Below are 26,529 nucleotides of genomic sequence, written 5' to 3' on the forward strand. Positions count from 1 at the left end.
ACAGAACTAGAAAGGAACTGCCCCACTTCCCCTGGAGCCCTTCAGTCGGGGTGGCTTTATCAGCTTAGGGGTGGAGCCTGGGAAGAGGGCCTGACAGCCCCTCCTTTCCTGCTTTTTGTTTGTGCAAGCTGCTCGTCTTTGAGCACCAGCTAAGTTCCTTGTGCAAAGACAACTCCATTTGATCCCCAAGGGGAGGTAATTTCATATTCCTGCACCGTGTCTTACACGTAAGTAGACTTCCAGTACATATTTGGAGCCAGGGAGAGGGAAGCGACTTAGGAAGTCGCAGGTATTTGAGTCTTTGAAAACGATGGTCTCCAGGCCCTAGCTTTCCCAGCAGAGGGCAAGTGGGCAGAGGCTGGGGCTCAGAAGGGCAGACGTGAAGGCAGAGTTGAGCTCTGAAGATCTAGGCACCTCGGGACATCTGCCTGCCCTCCATCTGTGATCTGTGTTCCTCCCCTGTATGTGAGCCCTGGGGTCTCTGTGGCTTCTTGGATTCTCTGACAGGTGAGAATCTTACATTTCCCTGGCTTCTTTCCCCGCTCTGGAGAATGAATAAAATGCAGGTGTACCTGACTCAAAAAAGGGTGGGGGGGGGGAGAACTTAAGAGTATCTCCTGAAATCAAAGCACCCCTAGTGCATTTCAATACTTGTTTGAGATCATTATTACAAGATTGAGAACCCTAACACTGAACCAAAGTGTCTGGAGTGACTTCTACTGGCAGCTCAATCTGAAATGAAGAAAAATAGCACCCCTGGCTTTCCCATGTGAGCCAGCTGGGGAGCAGGGATTGGGTTTCCACCCAAACTTTGCCTTGCCAAAGCAGTGTACTGTGTAGACTATGCCTGGGGCTCGTGGAAAGGATGCAGCAGTGCCATAGTGCTGAAAAAACCCTGAACTCCCCAGGTTAGGGACTCAGAAAACCCACATCCTTTTTCTCCTTACCTCATCATTTTCTCCCAGCTGTGCACTGCCCATTTTTCATCTATCTACCAATTTTTTTGGTTGGGGTTGGAGGGGAGAAAACAGCATGAGCGTTTTGACCCGTGTGCTGTGGATGTGGAGTAGAGAGGGGTTCTCTAGGTAAACCTGCATAAACACCTTGTCATTGGATTTGTTTTTTCTAGATCCTTCTCCTGGAAAAAAATTCTTTAAAAGGCTAGAGACATTATTGATCATTTTGCCAAATGATCTTGTCTCTTTTTCAGACTTTTCACCCAAAATCTAGTGAAAAGACTAATTTGCCCCTAGTTTGTTTGACCAGTATAACACATAGCTCTGGAGCGTGAGGGCACTCGGCAAGCCTGTGAACACACCTGTGCCAGAGCCTTCCCGAAAGTTCTTTGGGAGCTGGGTGTGGGGCTCGAGGATGGCCCGGAATGGCAGTGAGGGTGAGAGGAAGTACTGAGCGGCTGGATGTGCCCTTGCTTTCCCTCAGGTGGTGCCTGGGGACTGATTTGGAGAGGAGCGGGGCCTGGCACTGCACTTGCCACTCTCCAGTTCAGCGCAGCCCAAGGACTCTCTCCCCACACGCCTTTCTGTCCTTGCTTCAGACAGAGGTTCCTCCGCCCCGCCCCAGCTGGGCCTGCCTGTGCCCTATGACCGCCCATCAGTTAAGCTGCACGTCCTCTAGATGGTCAGCACTGTGCGGTATCTTCTCACTGTGCCCCTGGGGAGAAGCATCAGAGGCCGATGTTGGTCGTGAGTAGGTCCTGATGTTTGGCTCTTTCTTTCCAGGAAACGCTGGAGCGCCCACATTGTTCTAGTCAGGAGGCGGCAGCAGCCAGGGGGCACAGAGGCAGCGCGATGAACCTCGTGCCGGTGAAAGGGGACAGGCGGCAAGACGGCCCGGAGGACCAGGACGGAGCGGAGGAGGAGGAGGGGGCCTCTGCCTGTCCCCAGGCTGCCTCCAGCAAGACTGGCAAATGCCAGGAGAAGAAAAGGAAGCGCTGCCAAATCGAACCCCAAGACCCAGAGGTGCCTAGGAAAGCGTCTAAGCCAGGTGCGGACTCTCCCCAGGGGGCAAGCGGCCCGGAGGAGGGCCCGGCTCACCAGTATACGGAGGTCCCTCACCCTCCACGGGAGGGCTCCGCGGCTCTGCATGGGGCCCATCTCTCAGCTCTGCCGCCTCCGGGGTGGCTGTGGGGTTTCTGTGAGAGCACAGCGTCGAGTACTGACATCTCATTCCCTCGATGGTGTCACTTCCTTCCAGGCCAGCCTCTCGCTACCCCGGTCCCCATTCCGGGAGGGTAGGGCGAGGGCAGCGCGATCAGGCCTCACGCCGCTCGTTCCCAGTCGTGTTCCCGTAGGCAGGCATCTGAGAAGCAGCTGCCGCAGCTTGATACCTTTCCCAGAACGGCTGGCAGTGCCAAGATTCAGTGTCAGCTCTGAAGGCCTGGCTCGGTCCGCGGAGTTGCTGCCGCCGCCGCTTGTTGAGTGAGGTGCCTGGTGCATTTGAAGGAAGCCCCCAGGGCTCCGGACGGTCCCTGACTTGCGCGTGTCTTTATGGGACTGTTGGAAGCCTGTGAGCACCTGTTTCAGGGTACCCCATTCTCAGTGGCTCACGTGGCCACTAAATCAGTTCTCTGGGAGGTGGTGAGAGCGGCAGACTGACAAGATAATTGGGTTCTTTGCCTCAGAAGTGCTGTTTGTGAGACCGAGGTTGGTTCACCTGTGACTTCTGCTCTAAACCACAGGTCCTCCCGCTGCTCCGGAGGCCAGACCTGCTATCAGCGTTCCACTCGCATCTTTTGACGCCTCTGACCTTGAATGCTCCCTCTGTATGAGGTATGTGATGTGTACTGTCACCGCCGGAGTGTTCTTCGCCTCTGGTGTCTGCACTTGTCTGCTAGTGAACTACTGCTCGGTCGGTTAGCGTGGAAAAGCGTGGTTCTAACAAAATGGAAATCACGCCGTTAACTGTCACACGGGCTAGCTTGTGTCCCTTGTTTACCGACTGCGTTCCCCGCGCTCCTGACTTGGAAATACCTAGAGAGTGGGAAGGAAACGGTCTGCTCAGAGGTCACAGACTGATGGCCCACAGGCTGGCTGTCTTTTGTTTGGCCTTCACGGGCTTTGGGGGCTTGTGAAAGGTGAATGTTTTGAGACAGGACATGCACTCCAGTTGGTCACGGCCCCCCTCCCATGGCCACTGCCTTACACCAGCCTTCCTCTCACATTTGCTTTGCTTTCCTGGCACCTTGTAGGTGTTTTCAGTTTGTGACCCTGGAACTAATCTCAACTGGCTACTTGATCAAGATCTCAAAGCTCAAGGGCCAGTGTCAGCACCACAGGCCTATTCTTTGGAAGCCAAGAGAGGGCCTGACTAGTTTTTGTTCTGGGCCCTGCACAGTAGTCAGTAGTGGGCATGTACCACTTGGCCAAGCGTCTCTCCTCCACTCACTGCCACATCATCTCTGCTTTCTCAGACCTCTGGACACACAAATTATCCACATGCCTGCCCACCCTCCAACAGACACAAAAAGGAAACTGCTACAGCCGTGGTCTGTGCAAAGAAATTACTTTCATTTGTTTCCTTTCACAGCTGTGGCTTTGCGGCTAAGAGGTGCTGCTCCAAAGCCAGGGTGCCTGGGTTTCAACCCAGGCTCTGCCACTTACTGGCTGTTTGACCTGGAGCAAGTGACTTTCTCTGCCACTGTTTTCTCATGAGTAAAATAGAGAACACTAGTACCTGCTCTATGGGGTTGTTATGATTGAGAAAATCTATTTAAGACACTTAGAATAGTGCCTGACATATAGTAAGTACTCAACAAATGTTAACTTCTTGTCCTAGACCAGAGGTTCTTTAACTTTAGGTCCATGGGCCCCTGAGGGGGTTCTATCTATGGATTCTAATAGATCTAAGAATTCCCTGAAGTTATATGTAAAAGTGTGTGTGTGTGTGTGTGTGTGAGTTTTCCAGGACAAGGTCCACAGCTTTCAGTAGATTCTCAAATGTGCCTTTTTTCCCCCCAAGAGAGCTTTAAAAGGAGGCTGAGATATTTGCACGGAAGTTGTTAAGATGGTTGATCCAAGAGAAGAGATGTCAGGAAAAATCTTTCGGTCCACCACACAGATGGATCCAGCCAACGGAGGCTCCTCAGGTTTTCTTGCCCTTTACAAGCACATATGCCTTCCATGTCAATCCCAGGCATTTGTACTCGGAATGACTTTTCTTGTCCTCTGAATAAAAATGAGTAAGGTAGCCATTGCCCGAACACATACTTTTTCTCTCTCTTAAAAAAAATTAGAGTTGTCAGATTTGCTCAGAAGCTCAGACAGACTCGATAAAGAATGTTAGCAGCACTGGAAGAAAGCCTTCCATATACTGTCTGAGTTGAGGTGGAGTGGGCGAGGGTAGGATGGGCTGTATAACCAGTTCCCCTCCCCCTCACAACAACATAGCAGGTGGGTCGTGCCAGAGCCAAGTTGTGAGATGATAGACAAACTCTGCTTCCAAGCAGACAAATGGGCCTCCACAGGTAATAACGCCTTTGTGGCTCTCAGTCTGTGATGTGAGCCATGGTCCTTCAGAGGTCAGACTTTGATAGACTTGATTCAGCTCACTCAGAAAGCCTGGGTCTTTGGTGTACTTACCCTCCTTAACACTCCTGCGGGCATCCCGGGGACGCAAAATCAAACACGCAGACTCATCCTGTTTGTGTTTTCCCTGAGGGCTAAGAATCCTGAGGTTGAAGTTCTTTTGTTCCCTTTCCTCTGCTTTCTCCCTTTCATCTTGTTTGTCCCTGATCTCAACAGGGAGCTTCAGAGAAAGGTTAGAAATTTGGTCCAAGAAATAAACACCAAGAGGATAAGACCCCCTTCTAGTTGGCTCGCTCTGAGTTTAAAAGCCATTATTTCCCTTATCCTGCCGCTCTGTTCTAAATGAGACTTCAAAGCAAAAACCTATCTTTGCCTGGAGAAGCTATTGTATGGGCTGGTAAGTTACCGGGGCCGGGGGTGGGGTGGGTGGGCCTCTAGCTGCTTTACGGTGAAAAGAAGCCTGCCAAGTCTAGAGAACATTTCTGATCGCAAGGCTCTTAAAACTGTAGCCCTAGTTCAAAAGCATGTAGTTCCCCTTCCAACAGGGCTTGTCTCCAAGTCAGAAATCACATGTTGACAGAGGCCATTTCAAATATATGCTTTAGCTTGAATTATTGCAGTCTTGGAAAAGCTCCTGTTTCTACCTCTCTTCAGTGTTTTTCTTTTTTAAATTGTTATTAGGATTATTATTACGTTCTGTTATGACCCTCATGTGTCTTTGGTGGAGAGGGTTTAAGGGTAGATATTTTCAAACAATCTGCCGGGTCATGAAACTATAGACATTTGTACCTCCTGTGCAGGTTTCTAGAATGAAATCCAGTGCCGTGGTGCTGCATTGGTAGAAGACAAGTTAGAGTGTGAATTTATTTGTTCTGATTCTAGAGGGAAAATCAGGAGCGGCTTATAAATTCCTCAGGGAAAATGGTGGAGAGAGTGAATGGAACAGCAGTTGGAGGGTGAGCTAATGAGAAACTTTCCAGTCTCCATTCCGAGTTTCCCTTGCTGGACGGGGAGAGCTCCGCTAAGGGAAGTCACTCTCTGCCCCTCAGTCTTTAGTGACTGCAGATCCCCCCTTGGGATTTACCTGCTCCAGATATCCTAGCCCTGGGGGCCACCTCTGGGGCTGCTGTGAAGCAGCACTTCTGGGGTGACAAGGATATTTTGAGATGTGGAGCAGGAATGTTTGATATTTGAACCAGTTACCTAATGGCCCAGTGACCTCTTTGTCAATTGAAATGAAAAGCTTTATATTTAACCTAGTTTTAGCTGCTCAAGTAGCTGGATGTTAAGGAGTCAGTTCACTTTCTGTCTCTCTCTCTCTCTCTCCCCCTGTCCCCTCCCTCCTCCTCATTCCCTCTTTGCTCTCATTTGATAGCAGCAAAAGAGCACAATACAAGGATGTAACTGGTGGGAAAAGATAGCTATTTCCAGACAAGCCAAACATTTTATCCGGGCTGACATCTAACTGAAAGCATTTATTATTGCTTTTGTTTACTCCATCACTGTGACAATGTAAAATGCTTTCTTGTGAGAAAATCTGGCCCTACTCTGATTTATTAATGCCCCCCTGAAGTGTTTTCCGAAATCATTACCTAAACTGGTAAATAAAAGGGAGAGGGATTTGAGTATATATCTATTTCTAGCTCTATCTATATAGAGAGAGTTTCTCTCTCTCTCAAGCGCGACCTCTCTCTCTGGCAGTGGGGAGAAGGAAGGGAGAGAGACAGAGAGGGAGAGAGAAAAGGGTGTGTGTGTGAGTGTGTGCATCTACATGTACATGGATGGTATGTGTTCTAGGTAGAGATGAGCGCACAGTCGTGTGTCGTGTCGTGGCTGTGTCATGCAGTGGAGAAGGAAGATGGGCTTGTGACTCACGTGTGACTTCACGTCCCAAGCCCTGCTACTTATTAGCTAGCTATGTGACCTTGCGCAAGTTCTTTAACTTGTCTGAGTCTTAATTTCCTCAATAGTAAAATGGAGCTAGTCAAATTATTGCCTATGACTGTATAAAGTTAATTTATATGAAAAACAGTATTGTGCACAGCCAGGATAGCAAGAGAAATACATTCCATCTGTCCCCAGTCACTGTACTCAGTCAGCCTGAATATAGAAGTGGGTTGAGTATTGAAAGATGATGTATTCTAAGCATCTGAACCTTGAATTATTTCAAAGCAATAATTATGCAGCATCTGTGGCAGCATTCTTGTTTGTGACCACTCAGATCAGGAGCATTTTAATCATAGCTCTTGCTAAGAATTGCTGTATCCTTTTGTGTCTGTTTCATTCATCTGCTCATTAATTGTCAGTATTTATTGCAATTAATTGGCCAGCTATATCATTATTATTTATATGTGGATTACATTCTTTAATGAACAAAAGGCTTGAAATTCTCAAGAAAAATAGTTTTGCAGATACAGATTCATCAATCAGTCTTCATAATTAGCGTCGTCAAATAATGTATAAAAAGCATTCAGATTCATAGGTCTCAGATCACTGAGGAAATGAGATCATCTGGTTTGGCTGCTTCTAGTAGTTAGATCACAGCAGTAGTTCCCAAAATCAGCCTGCAAATCTCAATTTTGAAAAACACTTTAAATTGTGAAATAGACACAGTGGGAAAGTATGTAAAAATATGAATATATTCTCTTAACAAAATATTGTAAAGAGGATACTCATGGAACCCCTCTCAGCCCAAGAAATAAAACATTGCCAGGACTCCAGAAGCTGCCCGTGTGCCCCTTCCAAATCACGCCCCCCCACTGCCCCTGAAACCACTATCTTGACACCCTTGTATGTATCTCTAAACAGTGTAATTTCGTTTTTCCTATTTTTAAAAAAACTTTATATAAGTTGAATTATCCAGAATGAATTCTTTTTTTGTGGCTTCTTTTCCTCAGGATGAAGATTTATCCATGTTATTCCATGTAGGTGAAGTTTGTTCATTTTCATTAGTGTATAGTGTCCCATTGTATGAATCAACCAAAATCAGTTATATTCTAGATGGATATTTGGGCTGTTTCTAGTTTAGAGCTATTATGGACAACGTTACTGTGAACAGTTTTTATGTCTGCTGGTGCGTATATAACTCTTTGCCCATTTTTTTTAAAAATTATTTATTTATTTTAATTTTTGGCTGTGTTGGGTCTTCGTTTCTGTTTCTGTGCGAGGGCTTTCTCTAGTTGCGGCAAGCGGGGGCCACTCTTCATCGCGGTGCGCGGGCCTCTCACTATCGCGGCCTCTCTTGTTGCGGCGCACAGGCTCCAGACGCGCAGGCTCAGTAGTTGTGGCTCACGGGCCCAGTTGCTCCGCGGCATGTGGGATCTTCCCAGACCAGGGCTCGAACCCGTGTGCCCTGCATTGGCAGGCGGATTCTCAACCACTGCGCCACCAGGGAAGCCCTTTGCCCATTTTTGATTGGATTATCTCTCTTTTTCTTACTGACTTTAGGAGCTCTATGTATGTTCTACATACAAGTCCTTTGTTAGTCACGTGTGCTGCAGATTCCTTCTCCAGCTCTGGCTTGCCTTTTTGCTCTCTTAATGGCATCTTTCGACGCGCTAACAAGTTCTTAAGTTTAATGCAGTAACAATGATCAATCTTTTCATTTACAGTTAGCTTTTCTGTGTGTGTGTCCTGTTTAAGAAATCTTTTTTTCCCCCCCTGAGGTCAGAAAGATGTTCTGTCTTGTCTTCTAGAAGCTGTACTGTTTGCCTTTCACATTTATCTTTACAGCCCACATGGAATTGCTTTTTGTGTATGGTGTGAGAGGCAGTCCAACTTCTTTGCCCCCTATGGATAGCCAACTATCCCAGATGGCATTATTGAGAATGCTATTTATGTATTGAAAATCCTCCCTCTGCTTTGAAGTGCCACACTTGTCATAAATCAAGAATCTGGGTCTCAGTCTATTTCTGGGCTTTCTTTTCTATTCCACGGATCTATTTGTCCTTGTGCTAGTCCTACTCTGTTTTAATCACTACTGCTTTATAATAAGTTCTGATGTCTGGTAGAGTATGTCCTCCTACATTGCTGCTATTCAAAAGTGTCTCAGCTCTTCTTGGCCCTTTGCCTTGCCTTATAAAGTTTAGAAATCAACTTGCCAAGTTCCACAAAAACAAACAAGTAAAATAACCCATTGGGGTTTTTATTGGGACTTAGTTAGGTCTTCTTTACTTTCTTTCAATGAAATGTTTACAGTTTCTTTCAATAGAGGTCTCATAAACTTTTGTTAGGTTTATTCCTGGGCACTCAAAAGCAATTGTAAATGTCATCTTTTCAAAAATGTATTCTCTCATGCTTGTTGCTGGTATATAGAGCTACAATTGAATGGTGTGTGTGTGTGTGTGTGTGTGTATTTCTCTAGCTTCCTTGCTAATTCTATCAATTCTCATTAATTCTAATAATCATTCTATAGATTCTTTTAGATTTTCTAAGTTCATCATCATACCATTTGTGAAATACAACAGATTTGTTTTTTCCCGTTTAAGTCCTCAGACTTTTTTTCTCCTTGCCTTAGTACACTGGTTAGGACCTTCATCAAAGAGGTTTTTTGAAAATTAATTTTACTTTTTGGCCAATTTAGTAACTAAAATTTATTAACTCGGGTAAACAGATTAACTGCTTTTTAAACAGGTTGATAACATTTAAAAAGTAGAAAACAGTAAATATATGAAAAATCTCTCTCCTAGTCCAGACCTTGATTGGCTTGTTAAAAATATCAAATCTCTGCTCCTCCCCTTGACCTCCTGAATTGTAAACTTTATCCAGTGAGACTTTGCCACGTCTGCGTTTTTAAAGTTCCACCTGGGACTCTGATAATTAGGTTTGGAGACCAATAGAGTAGATTCGCCTACGCAGAGGTTAGTAGGATTGTGTAATACAGTGATTCCCAACCCTGGCTACACATTAAAACCACCCCAGGAGCTTTAAAAATCCTGATGCCTGGCCCTTACCCTGGACCAACTGATCTGCATCTCTGTAGGTGCGATCCTGGGCCTCTGTAGTTGTTTAAAGTTCCCCAGGTGATGGTGGGAGGGGGGTGGTCTGGGGAGGAGCAAGAGGGAGGGTTTACTCAGGGGCACAAGGAGACACTTGGGGGTGACAAGTGTGTTCATTATCTTGGTTGTGGAAGTGGTTTCATAGACGTGTACATGTGTCAAAACTTATCAAATTGTACACTTAAAGTATGTGCAGTTTATTGCATGTCAATAATACATCTATAAAGCTATTTAAAGAAAAAGCAACACACGTGGTTCTCACACACAGCAGTGGCTGAGAATCATTGTTCTAACAGAAAAGGCACACTACTGGAAGGGGAAGCCGTGTACCTTTTCTTTTTCCATTTCATCTGCCAACAGTTGGCTGTGTACTCTTAGCTCAGCCACTTCATCCCCTCTGGATCTCAGTTTCATTCTGATTGGTGGGTTCGATTTTTTTCTCAAGTACTTTCCAGCTCTGACGTTTTGATTCTTCTGTTCAGCCTGGCTGTGTGGGCCAGGCTGCTGGTGCACCTCCTGGCCGCACGAGGGGGCTGTGCAGCCTGCAGCCTCTTCCTCTCAACTGAACACTCTTGTGAGGTCAAAACAGGCTGGTCAGGCGTCTTTCCCTTCTTTCTGTCCTCTTGGTGGGTGCGAGCTCCGCTTCTGAAGCATCATCTTCAGCTGCCCCCATCCAATGGTCCTGCTGCAGGTGAGCCTTTCTTTAAGCAAAATAAATCCATGAATCTCTGAATGTACAGAACAGCTTTTTAAAAGATCCTCAGATTGCTTTGAAAAAATAGCTCCTGCAAAACAATTAAAATAGGATCTAATTAAAGTATGTGTATACATACACATGTATATATGTATGTGTCTGTCTGTCTATCCATCAGTAAGCACATTAATAATATTACTGTGTTGTCCCTAGGAAAATGATCCATCCATATAAAAGGCAGTTATGTTTGTTACAGGTGCAATTTTGAGATCCTTCAGGCTGTAAACATTGCTTAGGTGAAAAATGGAATCAAGGTTAGCAAATAAGCCTAGTCTTTTTCCACTGTAGTATGATATAAAGTGCTTAAATCCGGGAGTGTGTGTTTGTTTATCTATGTGTTTACATATATTCAGGTAAACAGGTTGACTAAGTATTTTAGAATGGAATCTATTCAAGACACTCTGGGCATTCGTCTTCATTTTTCTAGGACCTGACAGGGAAAAAAATGTGGATGCCCTGGAAGAGACTGACTAGAACTAATGTTACAAAATGATCTAGCTATGTCCTAAATTTTAATAAATGCATAATTTAATGCATTTAAATCCAGCTCAGAAATAAAAAGCAAATGCTTTTCTGAAGTGCAACAACAGCAGGGGTTTTTTTCTAAAAAAAAAGGAAAAAGAACCCCCTCCCAACCCCGCACATAGAATTTCCCAAATAATACTATAAAACCTGAACACTGAATAGCTCTGTCTTTCATGTTTGGTCTGATTGCAGTTTTCTTGCATTCTGATTCCTAAATTTCAGATTATTCTATGAGCCAGTCACAACACCTTGTGGACACACCTTTTGCTTAAAATGCCTTGAAAGATGCCTAGATCACAATGCGAAGTGTCCACTGTGCAAAGGTGGTCTTTCACAGGTAAAACGTTCTTTCTTTCTTGATTGGGTTAGCTTATTTGGAATTGGGTACGAAGACAGCATCCTATTGGATCCCAAGCCACTGCACTGTGCTAGAGCAAAACACCCCCTCAGACCGTTTATTTCTCCTGTCTTAGAGCCACCCCTCCCCTCTCCACAAAGTCCTCCAGGGAAATGAGGCAGCATCTAGCTTTTTATGAACTGTCAGTAGTGAAATTAATTTGTGTTGGAAACACAAGTATCAAAATGATGATAAGCACAGATCAAAATGATGATAAACATGGATCCTTGTTCTAATCCCATCATGGCACCTGATTCACTGTCATGTTGGGTGAATCTTCTGTCCTCCCTGGGCTTGGACTAGATGAGCTCCGATGTCCCCTTATCATCAATGTTTATTCTGTGGTTTGAAGAGATCACTCCCAGGTCCCCAGGAAAACCTCACAGACCTTCATTGTGGTCCTTGCCCCACTCCTCAGCTGCCGCTGTACTTATTAGCAGACATTTGTCTGCTGGAAAATCTCTGGGGCTTCCAGATTCTCTAAAATGAATCACACAAACTGCCACCTTTGTCTTTCAAATGGACTTGCTGTAATTTTCTGTAGCACAAGCAGATCTGGGAATCCATCTTGTCCCCCCACCCCAGGGACTTGTGTGCCATATTTTACAATCAGTATAAATGTCCCTTGACCCCTGTCATCCCTGAGGAGAGGCCGGAGATGATGCAAGACTATCTCTAGGTGAATGTAGATCCAGAGAAGTCATGTGTCAAGCTTTCCCAACACCCCAACATTTAAATTAAGGGACGGGAGTGAAATAATCATCCAGGATAGCCCTGAGGGTGTGTATTGGGCTGGGGGGGAGGGTCAATGTCATATCTGACCTAGGTGAAGAGGTGGTATTTGCTGTCCTGATTGTAGGTGAGAAGCCCATGGTCTTTATACTTCAATAATAATACATTTGTGTTGTGGTAACACTACCAACATTCAGATTAACAGAAAGAAGGAAAATCTACCGTTAAAATTTTAGTATGTACCTTTCCTGGGTTTTTGTTTTAGCATCAGCGGAGGAGTCACCTCCTTCTTGGAGAGGCTACCTCCTGAGTCATTGCTTTTCCCCAAAGACTGGGACTGGGCAAAGCAGCCCATTTTCCTGCAGCCAGGCAGTGGCAGTGGCTGAGAAGGCATCGTGGAGGCAGAGGCTGTGAGGTCCTGGACTTAGGGGCTAGAAGATATTCCCATCTATCTCTGTGTCTTCACACAGGGTCACACTTGCACCATTATCCAGAGGGAGAAATATCTTATTCCGATCATGTTCACTGCGGAATACACAGACGTAGCCCGTACTGGGAAAGGAAAAAATGTCTGAAGCCTGCCGTTTTATACTCAGGAGCTCCCCCTGCTGGGTCTGTGTGGGTAGTTTCCATAACCAGCAGTTCTCTGCAGATGTTTTCGTTCCCATTGTCTGGTTCACACAAAACACCCACTCCTTACAGATCCCTGGATATGCACGGACTAGGGGTGTTTGGGAGGAGAGTAATAGTGACAGTTGACAACTGAGCCCGAGTTAGGTTATGAAATCAAGGTTTATAACATAAATCCAGTGATACCTAGATGGTATAATAAAAAAAATAGGCAAATGAAATCACCAGTATAGCTTTTCTTTTTAAAACTAAAGTTAGAGGAGAAAAAAAAATATGTATAATATATAGACTTGAAATATCCTGAAGCCCAAGCATTGGGGTGGGGTTGGGAGTGGGGCACAGCAGGGAAGGATCAATAATTGAAAATTGCTTTTTAGTTCCCTGAACATTTTGACCACGGACTTTCAGCATATCCCAGATGGAGACCATTTCTGGGAGCTTGTAAACAGAGTAATCAGAAAAAGGAAAGGAAAGGATTTTCTCCCTTTTTTGACAAGAACATGATCTCAATCAATTTCAGTGTTTTAGGAAAGCTATGACATTTTTAATACTCGATTGCAGGTCTTTTTCTCTTTGTAAAATAATTTTTCTAATTTTAAAAGTAATTCATTGCATGTGGTTTTTTTTTAAGCTAAACTCTAACCTCCAGAGAATATATACATTATGATAGTATCAGCTGCCAATGTGTGGGTCTAAATTACTCTAGTATGTGGGTCATTTAACTGTTCTACTGATTACATCAGAAGTGCTGTGTGTTTTTCTGATGACTGCATAATATCTAATTGCCTTGTTCCCCGTATAGTGCTTGGCATCAAGAAAATACAGTAAAAATGTCATAATGGAAGAGCTAATAGCTAAATTCCTTCCAGAAGAACTCAAGGAACGAAGGAGGCTTTATGAAGAGGAAATGGAAGAACTTTCTAAGTATGCATATGCACATTGCTGTTTTCAGTTTTACTCATACCAGGTCATAGAACTGAAAGTGCACATTCCCTCCTAACTCCTCATTTAGTGATACCATGTTGGTAGCTTGAAATTGGCCACAGTGAGAGTATTTACACCACAGAAATTGGAAAATGCTGTAACAAGGGCTTACCTGCTCCATCCCCAGAAAGCCAGTTGTTATTTACCAGCACCCACTGAAGAAACCTAAGCCGAACCACTGACCAGGTCACATATTGGCACTAGTAACTGGGTATCACAGATACCGAATTATTGGAATAATTTAATCAGGGGGGCTTAATGAAGTGCAGTTGACCCTTAAACAACATGGATTTGAACTGTGCGGTTCCACTTATACGTGTATTTTTTTCAGTAGTAAATACTATAGTCCTACACTATCCGATCCGTGGTTGGTTGAATCCATGAATGCAGAACCGCAGATACAGAGGAGCTTCGGATACCGAGGGCGACTCTAAGTTATATGCTGATTTTCAACTGGGCAGAGGGTTGGTGCCCCTAACCCCCGTGTTGTTCAAGGGTCAGCTGTATCCAGAAGACGGTTTTCAGGTACATAAGGAGGTTCTACAAGGTTAAGAACTTTGATATCAGCCAGACCTGGGCTTATGATGCAGTTTTGCCACAAAGTAAGTATACTTCATGACCCTAGGCAAGTCACTTAACCTCTCTGGGCCTCAGTCTCCTCATCTGTAACTTGGGGATAATAATAATCCTTGCTTCATGGACTTGTTACGAAGATCGAATGAGCTAGTGCATAGTAAGCACTTAATAAAAGCAATAGTAAGAATGCTGCTTGTTATTACGCTTCCTCTTCCATCACAGGTATTGTGAGAGGTAGAGCGTAGGGGTGGAGAAAGAAGTAAGGCTCCAAGCTCTTTGCCTGGCCAGAAGAACAACTCACTTAGCAGAAAAAGCAGGAGGAAATCACTAACTTTTGTCTCTCATACTGCTGACCCCCCATCTCCCCATCCCTGGTGGAATTCTCACAGCATTCTGGGGGCAAAGTTCCCGATGGCAAAAGCTGTTCTGGTTTTATGCTCACCCTGTAGAGAACATTTCTAAACTGCTACCAGTTTATTTGTGCCTCTCACTTTGAATAACACACTGTGCTGGGGAGCCAGAAATGAAATCGTTCTTTGCTCATTAACAGATCTACTCAAGGCACCTTTATCTTTATTTCTGATTCTTAAGTTCACCTTGAGTCTCTCTGGGCCCTCTTCTCAAATATCATTTAATGTCTGATTAACAAACACTGGAATATACTAGGTGGATTTCTCTTTAAAGGAATCCTAAATTTAATCCTTTTGAGATTTGGGCAAATGATCTTATATCTGTTGGTAAGTTTATGTTCAGATGTCCTTGTATTGGATTTACTAGACAAATAAAAGAACAGTGATCCAGGAGGAGCTGGCCGGGTTGGTGGTTCCGCATCAGGCCATGTGTCTGCGTCTTCGTGGGCACATGTTGAGAGGCAGACTCGTAGGTGTCGATTTCAGAGCTGCTGCACCAGTGTGTCTGGGGGGGTGCAGTGGCCTGTTGTCTGCGTTTACGGGCCTCCAGTGATTCTGATGCACAGGAGCGTTTGAGCATCACTGGGCTAGATTACTCTTGCCTCTCCACTGCTCCCTCCTCCTCCCAGCTGGGCCTGCCATGCAGAGCCTCTGGGGGCTTTGCAAATATGTGAGATGCTCACGGGCATCTTGCAGAGATTTTCCCACCATTCCTCTGGAGAGCTGGGTCCACTTTTACCCCCCTTCCCCATACTGCCAGCAAGACACCTGGAGAGATTGTTTAGAGTGGAGAGCATGAAAGAAAGAAAGAAAAATATGAGGTATAACTATCACCGACAATGTTACGGTACTAGAGAACTTCATTACCCAAATTAGAATGTGTAGAATGTCAATTTTAATCGTAGCCCTTAGGCTAACCTGTGCACCAGATAATGGGATTCAGCCCACGCACCAGATGCATTTTAGTATTTGTTACCAGCCTCAACTTGATGTCTCCTTGCCTTCCTGCGGGGGAACCACAGGGTGAAATTTGACCAACCTTTCTGTGTTCTGCTTCAATGCTATGAGATTCATGTCATTTGCTCTTCCTGACAGCTTAAATAAGAACGTGCCTATTTTCGTGTGTACCATGGCATATCCCACGGTTCCTTGTCCCCTGCACATCTTTGAGCCTTGTTACCGTCTGATGATTCGTAGATGCATTGAGACAGGTACACGACAGTTTGGCATGTGCCTTGGAGATCCTGTCAAAAGGTAAGTGAGGAGCTATGCAAGTAAAGGGAGGTTGGGTGGAAAGGGTTTTTTGTTTTACTTTGGGGCCCTCCCAGGAGCATTTGTAAGGATCAGGGTCCCTCTGGCCCCTAGTTTACAGTGTGAGAGGCTGCCCGTTTAAAGGAACCCCAGGATCAACCTTTTGTTAAACAGGTGGTATATACTCTAAAACGTGTTTTATAAGAGTGTGGTCCCTGGAGTCAAACTGCCTGGGTTCATATTCCGGCTCCATCCTTGGAGCAAGTTTGACTTTGGGCAAGTTACTGAACCTCCGGTGACTCAGTTTCCTTATCTGTAAAGTGGGTACAATAATAGTGCCTACCTCGTTGGGTTTGTTGGGAGGATTGGTGAGTTAATAATGCACGTAAAGTACTGAGCACAGTACAATAAATGGTAGCAGTTACACATTAAAATTTTTTCTCACACAGGCACTGCCTGTGGTGTTATTGCAGCTATAGACCCTGGGACAGGGAAGAAGGCAGAAGTCCCTCAGGACACAACATGGGGTTATAGAAATGGGGGGAGGTGCGCAGGCCAGGGAAACAGCTCATCAAAAATTTACTTTCTTGAGTCCATTCCCAATAAACAGGTTTGCGGAATATGGCTGCATCCTAGAGATCAGAAATGTTCAGTTCTTTGCTGATGGCCGCTCAGTGGTCGACAGCATAGGCAAGAGGCGCTTCAAGGTCCTCCATCAGGGCCAGCGGGATGGTTACAACACAGCTGACATCGAATACATTGAAGACCAAAAGGTGAGGGTGGCCAGTGCCAAGAATCCTGAAGCCAAGCTAGCCCTGAAGCTTGGCAGACCAAGATGATTGCAAAAGGATTTCTGCGCATGGATGGGGGCCTTGGGATTTCTCACTGATTCGCTGCTGCCACACCGAATGCTGCCAGGTTCCTGTTCGATTGTGGAATGGCAGTGAGCGCGCCCCTTGTCTGGGCTTTCCCTGCTTAGTTGCTGATATATATTAATGCATAAGAGGTACCAAGCCAGACCAACCCTGGGGCCCATTTAGCACAGGAGTTAGGTCTCTGCCAGGGATACCAAGATCTGGAGCTGGATCTATACATATGTATTTTATTTTTTGATTTGTTTATATTTTAAACCTTTTTCTTTTGAGATAATTGTAGATTCACATACACATGTCTATTTTTAAATGTGCAACCTGGCCAAGAGCCCTTCCCAATAATCCATCATCCCATAACACAGAAAGATGACATGTCCAGTTAATCCTTGGTTTTCTGAACTAACGGGTAGAAGAAGAGGTAAATAATCCCATAAGTGTTTATATTTACATTCACTACATAGTACAAGATTAATAAACATTTGCTCAACGAATAAACGTATTTGACTTGGAAGATAAAGTTACATACGGAGACACAGCCCCTGCTCCCTCTCTTCCCAGGGAGCAGTGGGAAAGCAAATGTAAAAAATGAGAAGGAGAGAGGCGTGAACAAGCACAACCTCGTTTAACAGCACGCCTCCACTCAGGCCAGTTAGTGTCACTGGTGTTCTATATGTCTGGCTGTTTCAGCTCATTTACCCAGCTGAACCTTTCTCTGTCCTCCACGCTCAGCAATATTTACACACAGTCCATCATCTGGCTGAGGAGCCTTTCACACACTACACAGGAGAAAGCCAGAAGGGCGAGTCTTCCCGTAGGGTGACGGGATGGATGCTCAAATAGGCAGGTGTCAAAGGGGCTCTAGGCATGATGGAGAAGGCACAGAATGCTTCACTTCCACTTTGATACTTTCAGGTTCAAGGAGAGGATTGTGCTGAGCTCATGGGATTACATAACTGTGTCTATGAGCAAGCGTCATCATGGTTTCATTCGCTCAAATCATCTCTGAAGAATCGGATACTCAATCATTTTGGTCCAATGCCAGAGAAAGATGCTGATCCCCAGGTATCTAAAAATGTCTCTTTGTAATCAGTCGCCCCCACCAGATGAGAGCGCCTAGGGTTTGTGATTAGATACGTGTGTGGTTTCCATCCAGCACATTTAGTGTAGAGAGGAAGATGGATCCAAGTTGGTCTTGTTTGGCTGGGCAGTAGGCATCATGGGTAAGAACAAAAGGACCCCAAATCAGAATTGGAGTAACTAAAGTAAAGCAGTAGGAACTTGGATCCAAGATAGGCTTTAAGAGATTAGTTAAGTGAGAGGATGGGAACACAGGCACCATCAACAGAAGAACCTTTAATGTGAGTCCAGATTCCCACCATGATGATGTGTTAGGGTGACAAGATTCACAAAAGGCCAGGCTTAAGAGAAGGGTACCTAGGGAGCTGAGACCAAAGGCTGCCACTTCCTGGAGGCTTCATAACTCTCCCCCTGATTGCTGCAGGAACAAGGAGTGAGGAGCTAGGGCCAGCCACCTTACAGGATTCCAACTGCAGGATCACGGAAACCTTTCACCCCCAGGTCCCTCCGTGCTTAGCCCTGCAGGTCTAGACCCTTGCCATTGTCCTCATCAGGGATGAACAAGTTTTCCTGAGACAACTGACCCAATCCTTAAATTTACCCTTGGCTGAGTTATACTAGAAAAGAGTTCATTAGATTCTACTGGATCAGTCTACTTCCTGGAGGGACAGGTCCATTTGAGAGATCAAGCTGCAGATCTGAAGCTTTCCAGGAAAGTGGAGATAAGTTTCACCAAGCTTTGCTTGCCTGGTATAAATCAGGGAATCCTCTCTCTAGGACAAGGCTGGAGATATCCTAGTCAAATATTTTCCCACCATCACCTTTCCACATTCTGACCTGGTTCCTACGTAATCGCCTCCATAACTTCCTTGATTCTTTCCCTGTACTCATTCCTGACTTTATCACAATAGTAAAATAGAATATGTATATTCTGACTTCCATGCCAAAAAACTGGTCCTACTTACCTGTCTAGCTGTGTGACCTCGGGTAAGTCCCTTCCCCTTTCTGACTTGTTCGCCCATCTCTGAAATGAGGGAGGTAGACGAGGAGGTCTCTAAAGTCCCTTCTTCCTCTTGCGTTTTGAGGCTATAAAACACCAGTCTGTTCCCTAATGCGCTGCAGTGTCTTGTTTTCTCCAGGCCACAAAGGTGGCTCCTTTCCCCGCCCCCGTTCAAAGGCATCGTGCATGTTGGAGGGAGAAAGGGCATTGCTTCCAGATGATCCAGCTCCTGGCTCTGGGCCACTGTGACTCAGGACTATGACAGAGCTCTGAGAAAGCTCATGATCAAGTTGAATGTTCCGCTTCACCTTCTGGAAAGCATTCTCCCCTAGTCAGGCAGAAGATAGCGATCAGCAATGGTAACAGCGTCTTCCACAAGAGAAAACACAGGTGCCACTGTGTGATTCTTAAGGGCTCAGTGACACAGAAAGCCGAAGTCTTGGGTTTCATTTCATTTCTTATTAGGACTGTTGCTTTGGCAGCGCAGCAGCAGAAAAAATAAAACCCATCCAGTTTGATCCAGTCAATGCTGTAGCCCCAGTGGTCCCATTAATAAGAATGTTCTAAGCCTCCGCAGGAGGTTTCTTAGGAACCACCACATGTATTAACATCAGCTTAAACATCTTTGTTAATGATCCTGGGAAATACAGTTCAGGATATGTCAATCTAACATTCAGAACTCATCCTAGGAGGGATAACACGTTACAGACTGCAGCGAGGGACAAAAAGAATCCAAATGGAGCTAGAGACACAGAGAAGCAAAGAGGCAGTGAAGGTTGGGGGAGAATCAGGTGACCAGTTTGGAGGCAAACAATCCCGCGTGTAGAATGTGGTTCTCTGCAGTCCTAAAGCCAACCTTCTGAGGGGTGTGGGCAGAAAGCTCATTTGGGGCTTAGTAGGAAATAAGTCACCAAGGTCTACAATGTGTACCTGGGACGCTGCCGACAAACAGAATTTTGGTGCAGGATCACTGTAGGATAGGAAAGCTCTTTATTAGAGGAAACCTGGGATGGAATATATTTCTATGTGACTGTGTTTTCCAATTGGAATTTTTGCAAAGTGGGATTGCTGTGCTTTGGGGCTGTGAATCATAGGCTCTGGTTTTAGGGGAGAAGCTAGCCGTGGCCCCGTTTAGTGACCTGGCATATGTGGACTCTGTTGCCTTCAGCCAGAAACAGGGAAATGGAGGTAAGAGACATGCACAGCCTAAGGGGTCATGAGAACTGAAGACCCAGATGCTCTATGCATCAGGCCAAAGGGCCTAAACAGAATCTAAGAGGTGGAAGAGGCTGAGTAGTTGTCTCTCGGTATCCATGGGGGATTGGTTCTAGGAGGCCCCATGGATACCAAAATCCCTTCTATAAAATTATGTGGTACAATGAGTACAATCAGCCCTCTGCATCTACAGGTTTCGCGTCTACAGATTCAACCAACCAATTTCGATCCATAGTTGGTTGAATCCATGGATATGGAGGGCCGACTGTAGTAGATAGTTCAGCTTGTAAAAGCACACTGGCTAGAAGGTATGGTGTATTTTTTAGGAAATTGATGTGTCTGCTTTAACCACTACCAAAAATAACTGTAGCTTAAACTAGATAGAGAGTGTAAGTCGTAGAGATGGAGGGCTAGGGCAGCCCTGTTCCGTGAGATCATTCAGACCCAGGCTTCTTCCTGACAAAGCTCTACCATCCTTTGAGTGTTGCCCTCATCCTCCTGATTGAAGAAGTCTGATCATCAGCATGTCTGTGTTCTAGCTAGGGGAAGGGGAGAGAAAGAGGAAAGTGAGGGCGCATGCCCCTTTCTCAGAGCATGGCCCAGAAGTTACACTTATCACTGCCCTTTACATCTCCTTAGCCAGGACTTTGTCTTATGGCCTCACCTAGCTGCAAGGGAGGCTGACAAATGTAGCCTTCCCACCCCCACCCCCTGGGTGGCTGTATGCCCAGCTAAGATAAAGGGAAATAGAGATGGGTAATTAGCAATCCCTGCCACACACAGAAGCAGTTCCACCTGGGGTGTTTCCTGGCAACTTTGGAAGCCTACAGGCTAGGATCACTGCCGCAGGAATAAGACGAACCCATTGCATTTCTCTTGCAGATCAACCCCAATGGCCCGGCCTGGTGCTGGTGGACATTAGCGGTTCTTCCATTGGAAAGCCGAGCTCAGCTCCCGTTCCTAGCAATGAGGTCCCTAAAGGATAGACTGAACGGTATTCGGCGAGTCCTGGCCTTTATATCCCGAAACCAAAACTAGTGAGTGGATTGCTGAAAAGGAGCTCCCATGCTCCCCTCACCACTGTGGGGGAGTCGTCTTGTAAATATACCTAATTGCAATAACATCTTAGAAGGAAGTATCAAACAGAGGCATTGTCCTGCTATTGATCAGAAAGAAATTAAGTGGAAAGACCAAAAGAATGTGATCTGTTTGAAACTTTCTTTCTTAAGATGCTTCTTGACATGCTGCACAACTACATGCACAGCAGAGGTTGTTTAAGAGCCCAGAAGAAAAAAAATTTTTTTTGATTTTGACATAAAAGTTTCTCAAAGTTTAAAGTGGTTTTGCTTTAATTTTCTGTCTTTCATAGATGAATGACTGTGTGGTTGAAATGTGATGCCCAGTTACTAGTCATGTTGCTGCATTATTTCACTGACTTTTGAGGTGTCATTCCAAATGGTTCATATTTTATATAGCATTGTGTAAAATAATGTTCATACTTCCTTCTGTTTTAATAATTTATTTTTTGCACTACCGTATCTTTTTTTTCTACATGTATGTTTGTAACTATTTAAGTGTGCATTACTGAAAAATACTGCTTTATTTATTGATGTGGTTTACCATGTACCTAGGGGGAAGTAACAATACTAGAAATGTACAATTTTTGCTTTAACAGTTTTTGCTACATTTGATCTCAGTTCTTGAACCATTTTTGTATCTATCCAATTGGATGCTTAAAAGGAAGTTCAGAATCATGCCAATATCATCTATCCTTACAGATTCTATTTTGCTTTCAATTTGAATCCAACAATATAAAATACTTAAGGGATTTGGCATAGGTTGTGGAATAAGCCAGGGTACAATAAAAGTAATCCATTTTCTATGTGTCATACAGAGCCAGGCTGAAGGAATTATTTTTCTGGAATCAAGAGATGAATAAGAGGAGTGTCTTTTATTATAATCTCTTATAGGCATTTATTTCAGCAATCTAATTATATCTTAATTTCTCCCCAGTGCAGTTAGTAATGGGACTTTTAGGCAGGATAATATTTAACCCTTCAGAGGTAACGGTTTTCAGTCTGGTATGTCACAGCCATGCCCAGCTAGCCTCCATACCCCACCTCTTCTCAGGGTTCTGGCGAGCATGTGTGCAAACGCTTGATGAAGGACGGTTCATTATTAAAAGTGTAAAGAAGCCAGGAAAGAGGGTAGAGCCCTTTAAGAAACCCTCAAACTATCTTTTTGGTTTTTAAATCTTTTCAAAGGAAGCAATTAATCCATGATTTTATCTAAACACGGTCTTTACTCCTCACTGAGATGAGCCAAAGATTTCAATACAGGGGAAGAATAGTGGTAAGGGGGTAAGAGTGAGGTCTTGTTTAGCTTGCTTAGTGCCAGTTTGATTTCTTTAGTGCCAGGACAACCTGAAAACAGGAGTGTTATAATGACAGAGTGAAATGATTAGGACAGCGAAGAAGTGAATCGTGTTGTTCCTACCTTCATGCAAATTATCCTCCCGCCATGTGACTCTGGACAGCTGCAGTGCGAGACTCACACGCAGCCCATCCACTCTGTTCCCGCTAGAGGTTAATGCCTCAAGTAATCAGTCTGACTTCTTCCATCACCACATGTGGCCAGAAACAGAAAAGGGAGAATGAGATGATTCAGGCAACAAAAAAGAGATTCATGTACGCAGAAACCAAATAACCTTTTCTGCACTTTCTTAATGAACACCGTGTTGTCAGAACATTATGTTACCAGGTTTGATGTTTGGAGCCCAACTGGGCTGGTAAAGAATGGAAGCATAGGCATGGTTACTGCCTAAGCAAACTCTACAAGGCTCAGGTAGGAGGAAATGAAAGGCTCCCTCTCCCACCTGGTGCCCAGCCTTGTGGTCATAGCACAGTCCTAGGACAGTAATTTCCTACTATCTAGTGTAAATGCAACAAAGAAAAGGGTCATAAGTGTCTTGGATTGCTAGATGTGTTACTTTTGTGATTTCACTTTTTCTGAGCACCAGTTTGTCAACTAGCAAGTGGTGGGGATAAATACTGCATGTAGGGTTCTTATAACATTACATGAGATAATGTATATACATCACTTAGCATAGTGCCGAGCACATAGGAGTCATTCAACAAATAACAGCTATGATTAGATTATTCATAGTTACAGAATATCATCAGGGGACTACATTGGCGTAAAACCCTGCCTTTACACACAATACCCATTTGCAATTCCTTTAAACTTGGTTGGGGGAATCCACACCTCTGATTTTCATACCATAACTTGATGATTTACATGTAATTCCTTTGGGGGTCAAGTCTGTTTGGGAAAATGAAAAGACTGGAAAACAAATTAGGGTCAGAGATGAGGGAGAATCCCATGCCAGCAAATTTTTCCTCTTTCAAGAGGGCTAAAAATTAGTGTTGTTTGGAGGTCTAGAATTTCTGATATAATGGAAGCCTTAAGTTCTAGCTCCATTAGAATAACCAACTCGTCACTTCCTGCTCTCCCAAATGTATAAAGTTCCACATCATAGAATGTTTCACGTTGATAAGAGAGGACCTAACTGCAGCAAATGTAGCTTGGCTAGGCAGAATTGCACTTTTCTCTCAGTAGCCTGGATACACATTTGGACTGTTTTACAGCAAGCTTTTGTTTCAGTAGTGGTGGGAGGCAAAGTGCAAGGCTAAGCCTTGGCTTTCTTTGATAGGTACTTGAACGGGGTAATCAATTGGACATGACCATTTCGCTGCTTGTAAATTGATTTTGCTGCAAAGCTTGGGAATAAAGAGTATATACAGGAAAAACATAAAGTTAAATCTAGGCCAGAAGGACAAGACTTCCCCCTTGGTAGTTAGTGCCATTTATTCAGCTAATTTTTCTGTTTATTGTGATTTACCTAGTCTTTTCCTAGTAGGTTATTTTCTCTCTGTGTGTGTGTGTGTGTGTGTGTGTGTGTGTGTGTGTGTATATATATATATATATATATATGAGTGTGTTTGTGTATATATGTACATGTGTGTATATATATTAGGTACCAAGCAGACATTATGCCTTTCTGCTTCGTACTGTACTATTGCTGCTAGCTAATAACCAGCAAAATGTAGAAAATGAAAAATGATAAAACTAATTTTCTGTAGACAACTTGGAGAAAAGAGTGCTTGCTCCTTACTCAGTGGGGTAGGGAACTGACTGTGTCAACAATTTGCCTTTTCTGAAGGCCGACTGCTTCTAGCCCCTTGCTGCCGCAGCATGCTGGGACTCGTGGAATCACTGCACATGTGGCACTTCCAGTTCTGCCTGTGGAGCCGGACTGGGCTCAGATAGTCCCCTGTGACTGGCTGTTGGAGCAGTGGAGCTCTGAGGCTGGTTCACAGCACTCGGACGTCTCTTACTGTCAATAGATCGCACACTGTTGATGGACAGGAACCCGCTGGGGGCTGTGTTTCCCTCACCAACTCCGTTTCCAAGATGGGAGTTTTATTCAGGGACTCATTCCTTAAGTTCCCAACATGCTGACTTTGCATCCATTTCTGTTTCCTAAGGCAGAATCATAGCAGAGATGTGTAATTGAGATGCAAATAGAAGGCAGCCCAAATAAGGGAAAAGGACAGATTTTCAGCCCATTCTTGGGCTTGAGGAATGAGGTTTTGATTTGATAGAAGAGAGTTCTGAGAAGCAGCTGGCTGCATGGGCTGCAATTTGTGGCCTTTCCTGAGTGCGGAAAGAAGGAAAAGGAGCCAAGTAAAATGTACACATTTGGTTCCTCTTTTTTTTTTTTTTTTTGGTTCCTCTTAGAATGATAGCTCCCACTCTGGATTATGCACATCCAGAGGTGAAATGAAGACATTTTCCCTTACAAATCGGTATTTTCAAATGAGCTAAATTAACCTTGAGAGAGAAGTGCCTGTAATCTCTGTTCCTGGTGTCATTTTAAAGCTTTTGCTTCGTGACTGTGTAGCCATTTAAAGTTTACAGAGCAACACTGTAGCTTATGCATCATTTTAAAACTTGCTTGACATTTATCTATAGTCAAAGCAACAATAATAAACAACAACAAAATCAAAGGAGAGCAAATAGTTCAATGTGGCATCGTAGGCTTATTAGATAAACTAGTTCCGTCATTTTATGCAGTTCTTAGTAATGCCAGGATTAAAATATCCAGCAAGCCATTTAAACAGTGGCAAATGTGTCTTCGTGTTTGTAATTCCAGTTGTTTGTTAAGCAGCCATTTTACTCTTGCACTGTAATGAGCTGAAAGGGGAATTAAGATAACGCTTTTTTTTTCTTCCCATATTGTTATTCAACTACCTCTATATGCTTGATGTCTCTTTAGGGTCTTCTTTCCTCTAAATCTGTACAAAAGAAGTTTCAGCTCATCTATGTTGTAATAACAATGTGATATAGACAGTCTCTGTGAAAGCTTGTTGTTCATTAAAAAATGTTTCCTATTGTCTCACTTTGTATCTAACACAACTCTACCCATACTTTAGGGCAAGAATTGCCCAAATAACTTCAGTATCTTTTTGTTGGAAGCTGAATAGAAGGGAAAGGGATGGGAACATCTATTTTGTTCTTGTTCCTATTGTTTGTAATACATTTGACCAGAAGATCTTCCAAGGAAATAGACCTGCACTCAGAAAGCAAGCTCTTATGTGACAGTGAGGCAGGTGTGAACTGATTAAACTAATTGTTTAAAAATGCACCAGAAAAGCTTGTTGTTACTAATTATGTTGAAACTTTTTGCTAATAATCTGCCCCTACTTCATTTGTCAATCCATTCATATATTGAGTTTGCTTAAAGCAGAGCGCACTACCTACTCTGTTTTCTTTGGCATGATAAAATGTTCATGAAAGCAAATTACACGTTTTATTTCAATTAAATGGTTTCTCAACAATAGGCTAAAGCTAAGGCCCACAGCATGAACCCTTTGGCAGGAAAATTGGTAAAATTGACTAAGACAATGAGCAGTATCGACTGAGCTGACTGGCACGAGAGCTTCAGCAATGTCTCACCTCCTTTACGGTACACGTTAGTCTCGTGCCACTGAGGACTTTACACAGGTTCTATTTTACCACTGACGAAAAAAAGACATAGGGGTAGAACAATTAAAAAAAACAAAACAAAACCGGGCTTCCCTGGTGGAGCAGTGGTTGAGAGTCTGCCTGCCAATGCAGGGGACACGGGTTCGAGCCCTGGTCTGGGAAGATCCCACATGCCGCGGAGCAACTGGGCCCGTGAGCCACAATTGCTGAGCCTATGCGTCTGGAGCCTGTGCTCCGCAACAAGAGAGGCCGCGATAGTGAGAGGCCCGCGCACCGCGATGAAGAGTGGCCCCCACTTGCCACAACTAGAGAAAGCCCTAGCACAGAAACGAAGACCCAACACAGCCATAAATAAATAAATAATTGAAAAAAAATGTTTATGTTGAAACAGGCGAATAAATCTGACTTTATAAAAAAAAAATCCGAAATGATAGAAAACTCCACTTGGGCTTGACCTTGTTCTTTGTAACAGGATCTTTCGGGTAGTTGAGAAAAATCAGAACTCCTGCCAACCAGG

At 44.3% G+C, this 26,529-nt stretch overlaps 1 protein-coding gene across 5 annotated transcripts in view; it reads left to right on the forward strand.

Moving 5' to 3' along the window:
* LONRF3 (LON peptidase N-terminal domain and ring finger 3) overlaps positions 1-26,070 on the forward strand; it is a 38,346-nt gene extending 12,276 nt beyond the window's left edge. The window contains exons 6-13 of one of the 5 annotated variants that reach the window (XM_057538087.1): positions 1,740-2,004; positions 2,699-2,789; positions 11,043-11,157; positions 13,382-13,503; positions 15,645-15,803; positions 16,393-16,573; positions 17,585-17,734; positions 20,847-26,069. In XM_057538087.1, the coding sequence (XP_057394070.1) occupies positions 1,740-2,004; positions 2,699-2,789; positions 11,043-11,157; positions 13,382-13,503; positions 15,645-15,803; positions 16,393-16,573; positions 17,585-17,734; positions 20,847-21,002 (1,239 nt within the window). In that variant the 3' untranslated portion in view covers positions 21,003-26,069. Of the gene's footprint in view, positions 1-1,739; positions 2,005-2,698; positions 2,790-11,042; positions 11,158-13,381; positions 13,504-15,644; positions 15,804-16,392; positions 16,574-17,584; positions 17,735-20,846 lie in introns of all 5 variants that reach the window. The other 4 variants (XM_057538085.1, XM_057538086.1, XM_057538088.1 and 1 more) reach the window with 4 other exon arrangements.
* Positions 26,071-26,529: the final 459 nt, after the last annotated feature.

The sequence above is a fragment of the Balaenoptera acutorostrata genome, chromosome X (assembly GCF_949987535.1).
Source record: "Balaenoptera acutorostrata chromosome X, mBalAcu1.1, whole genome shotgun sequence".
Lineage (NCBI taxonomy): Eukaryota > Metazoa > Chordata > Mammalia > Artiodactyla > Balaenopteridae > Balaenoptera > Balaenoptera acutorostrata.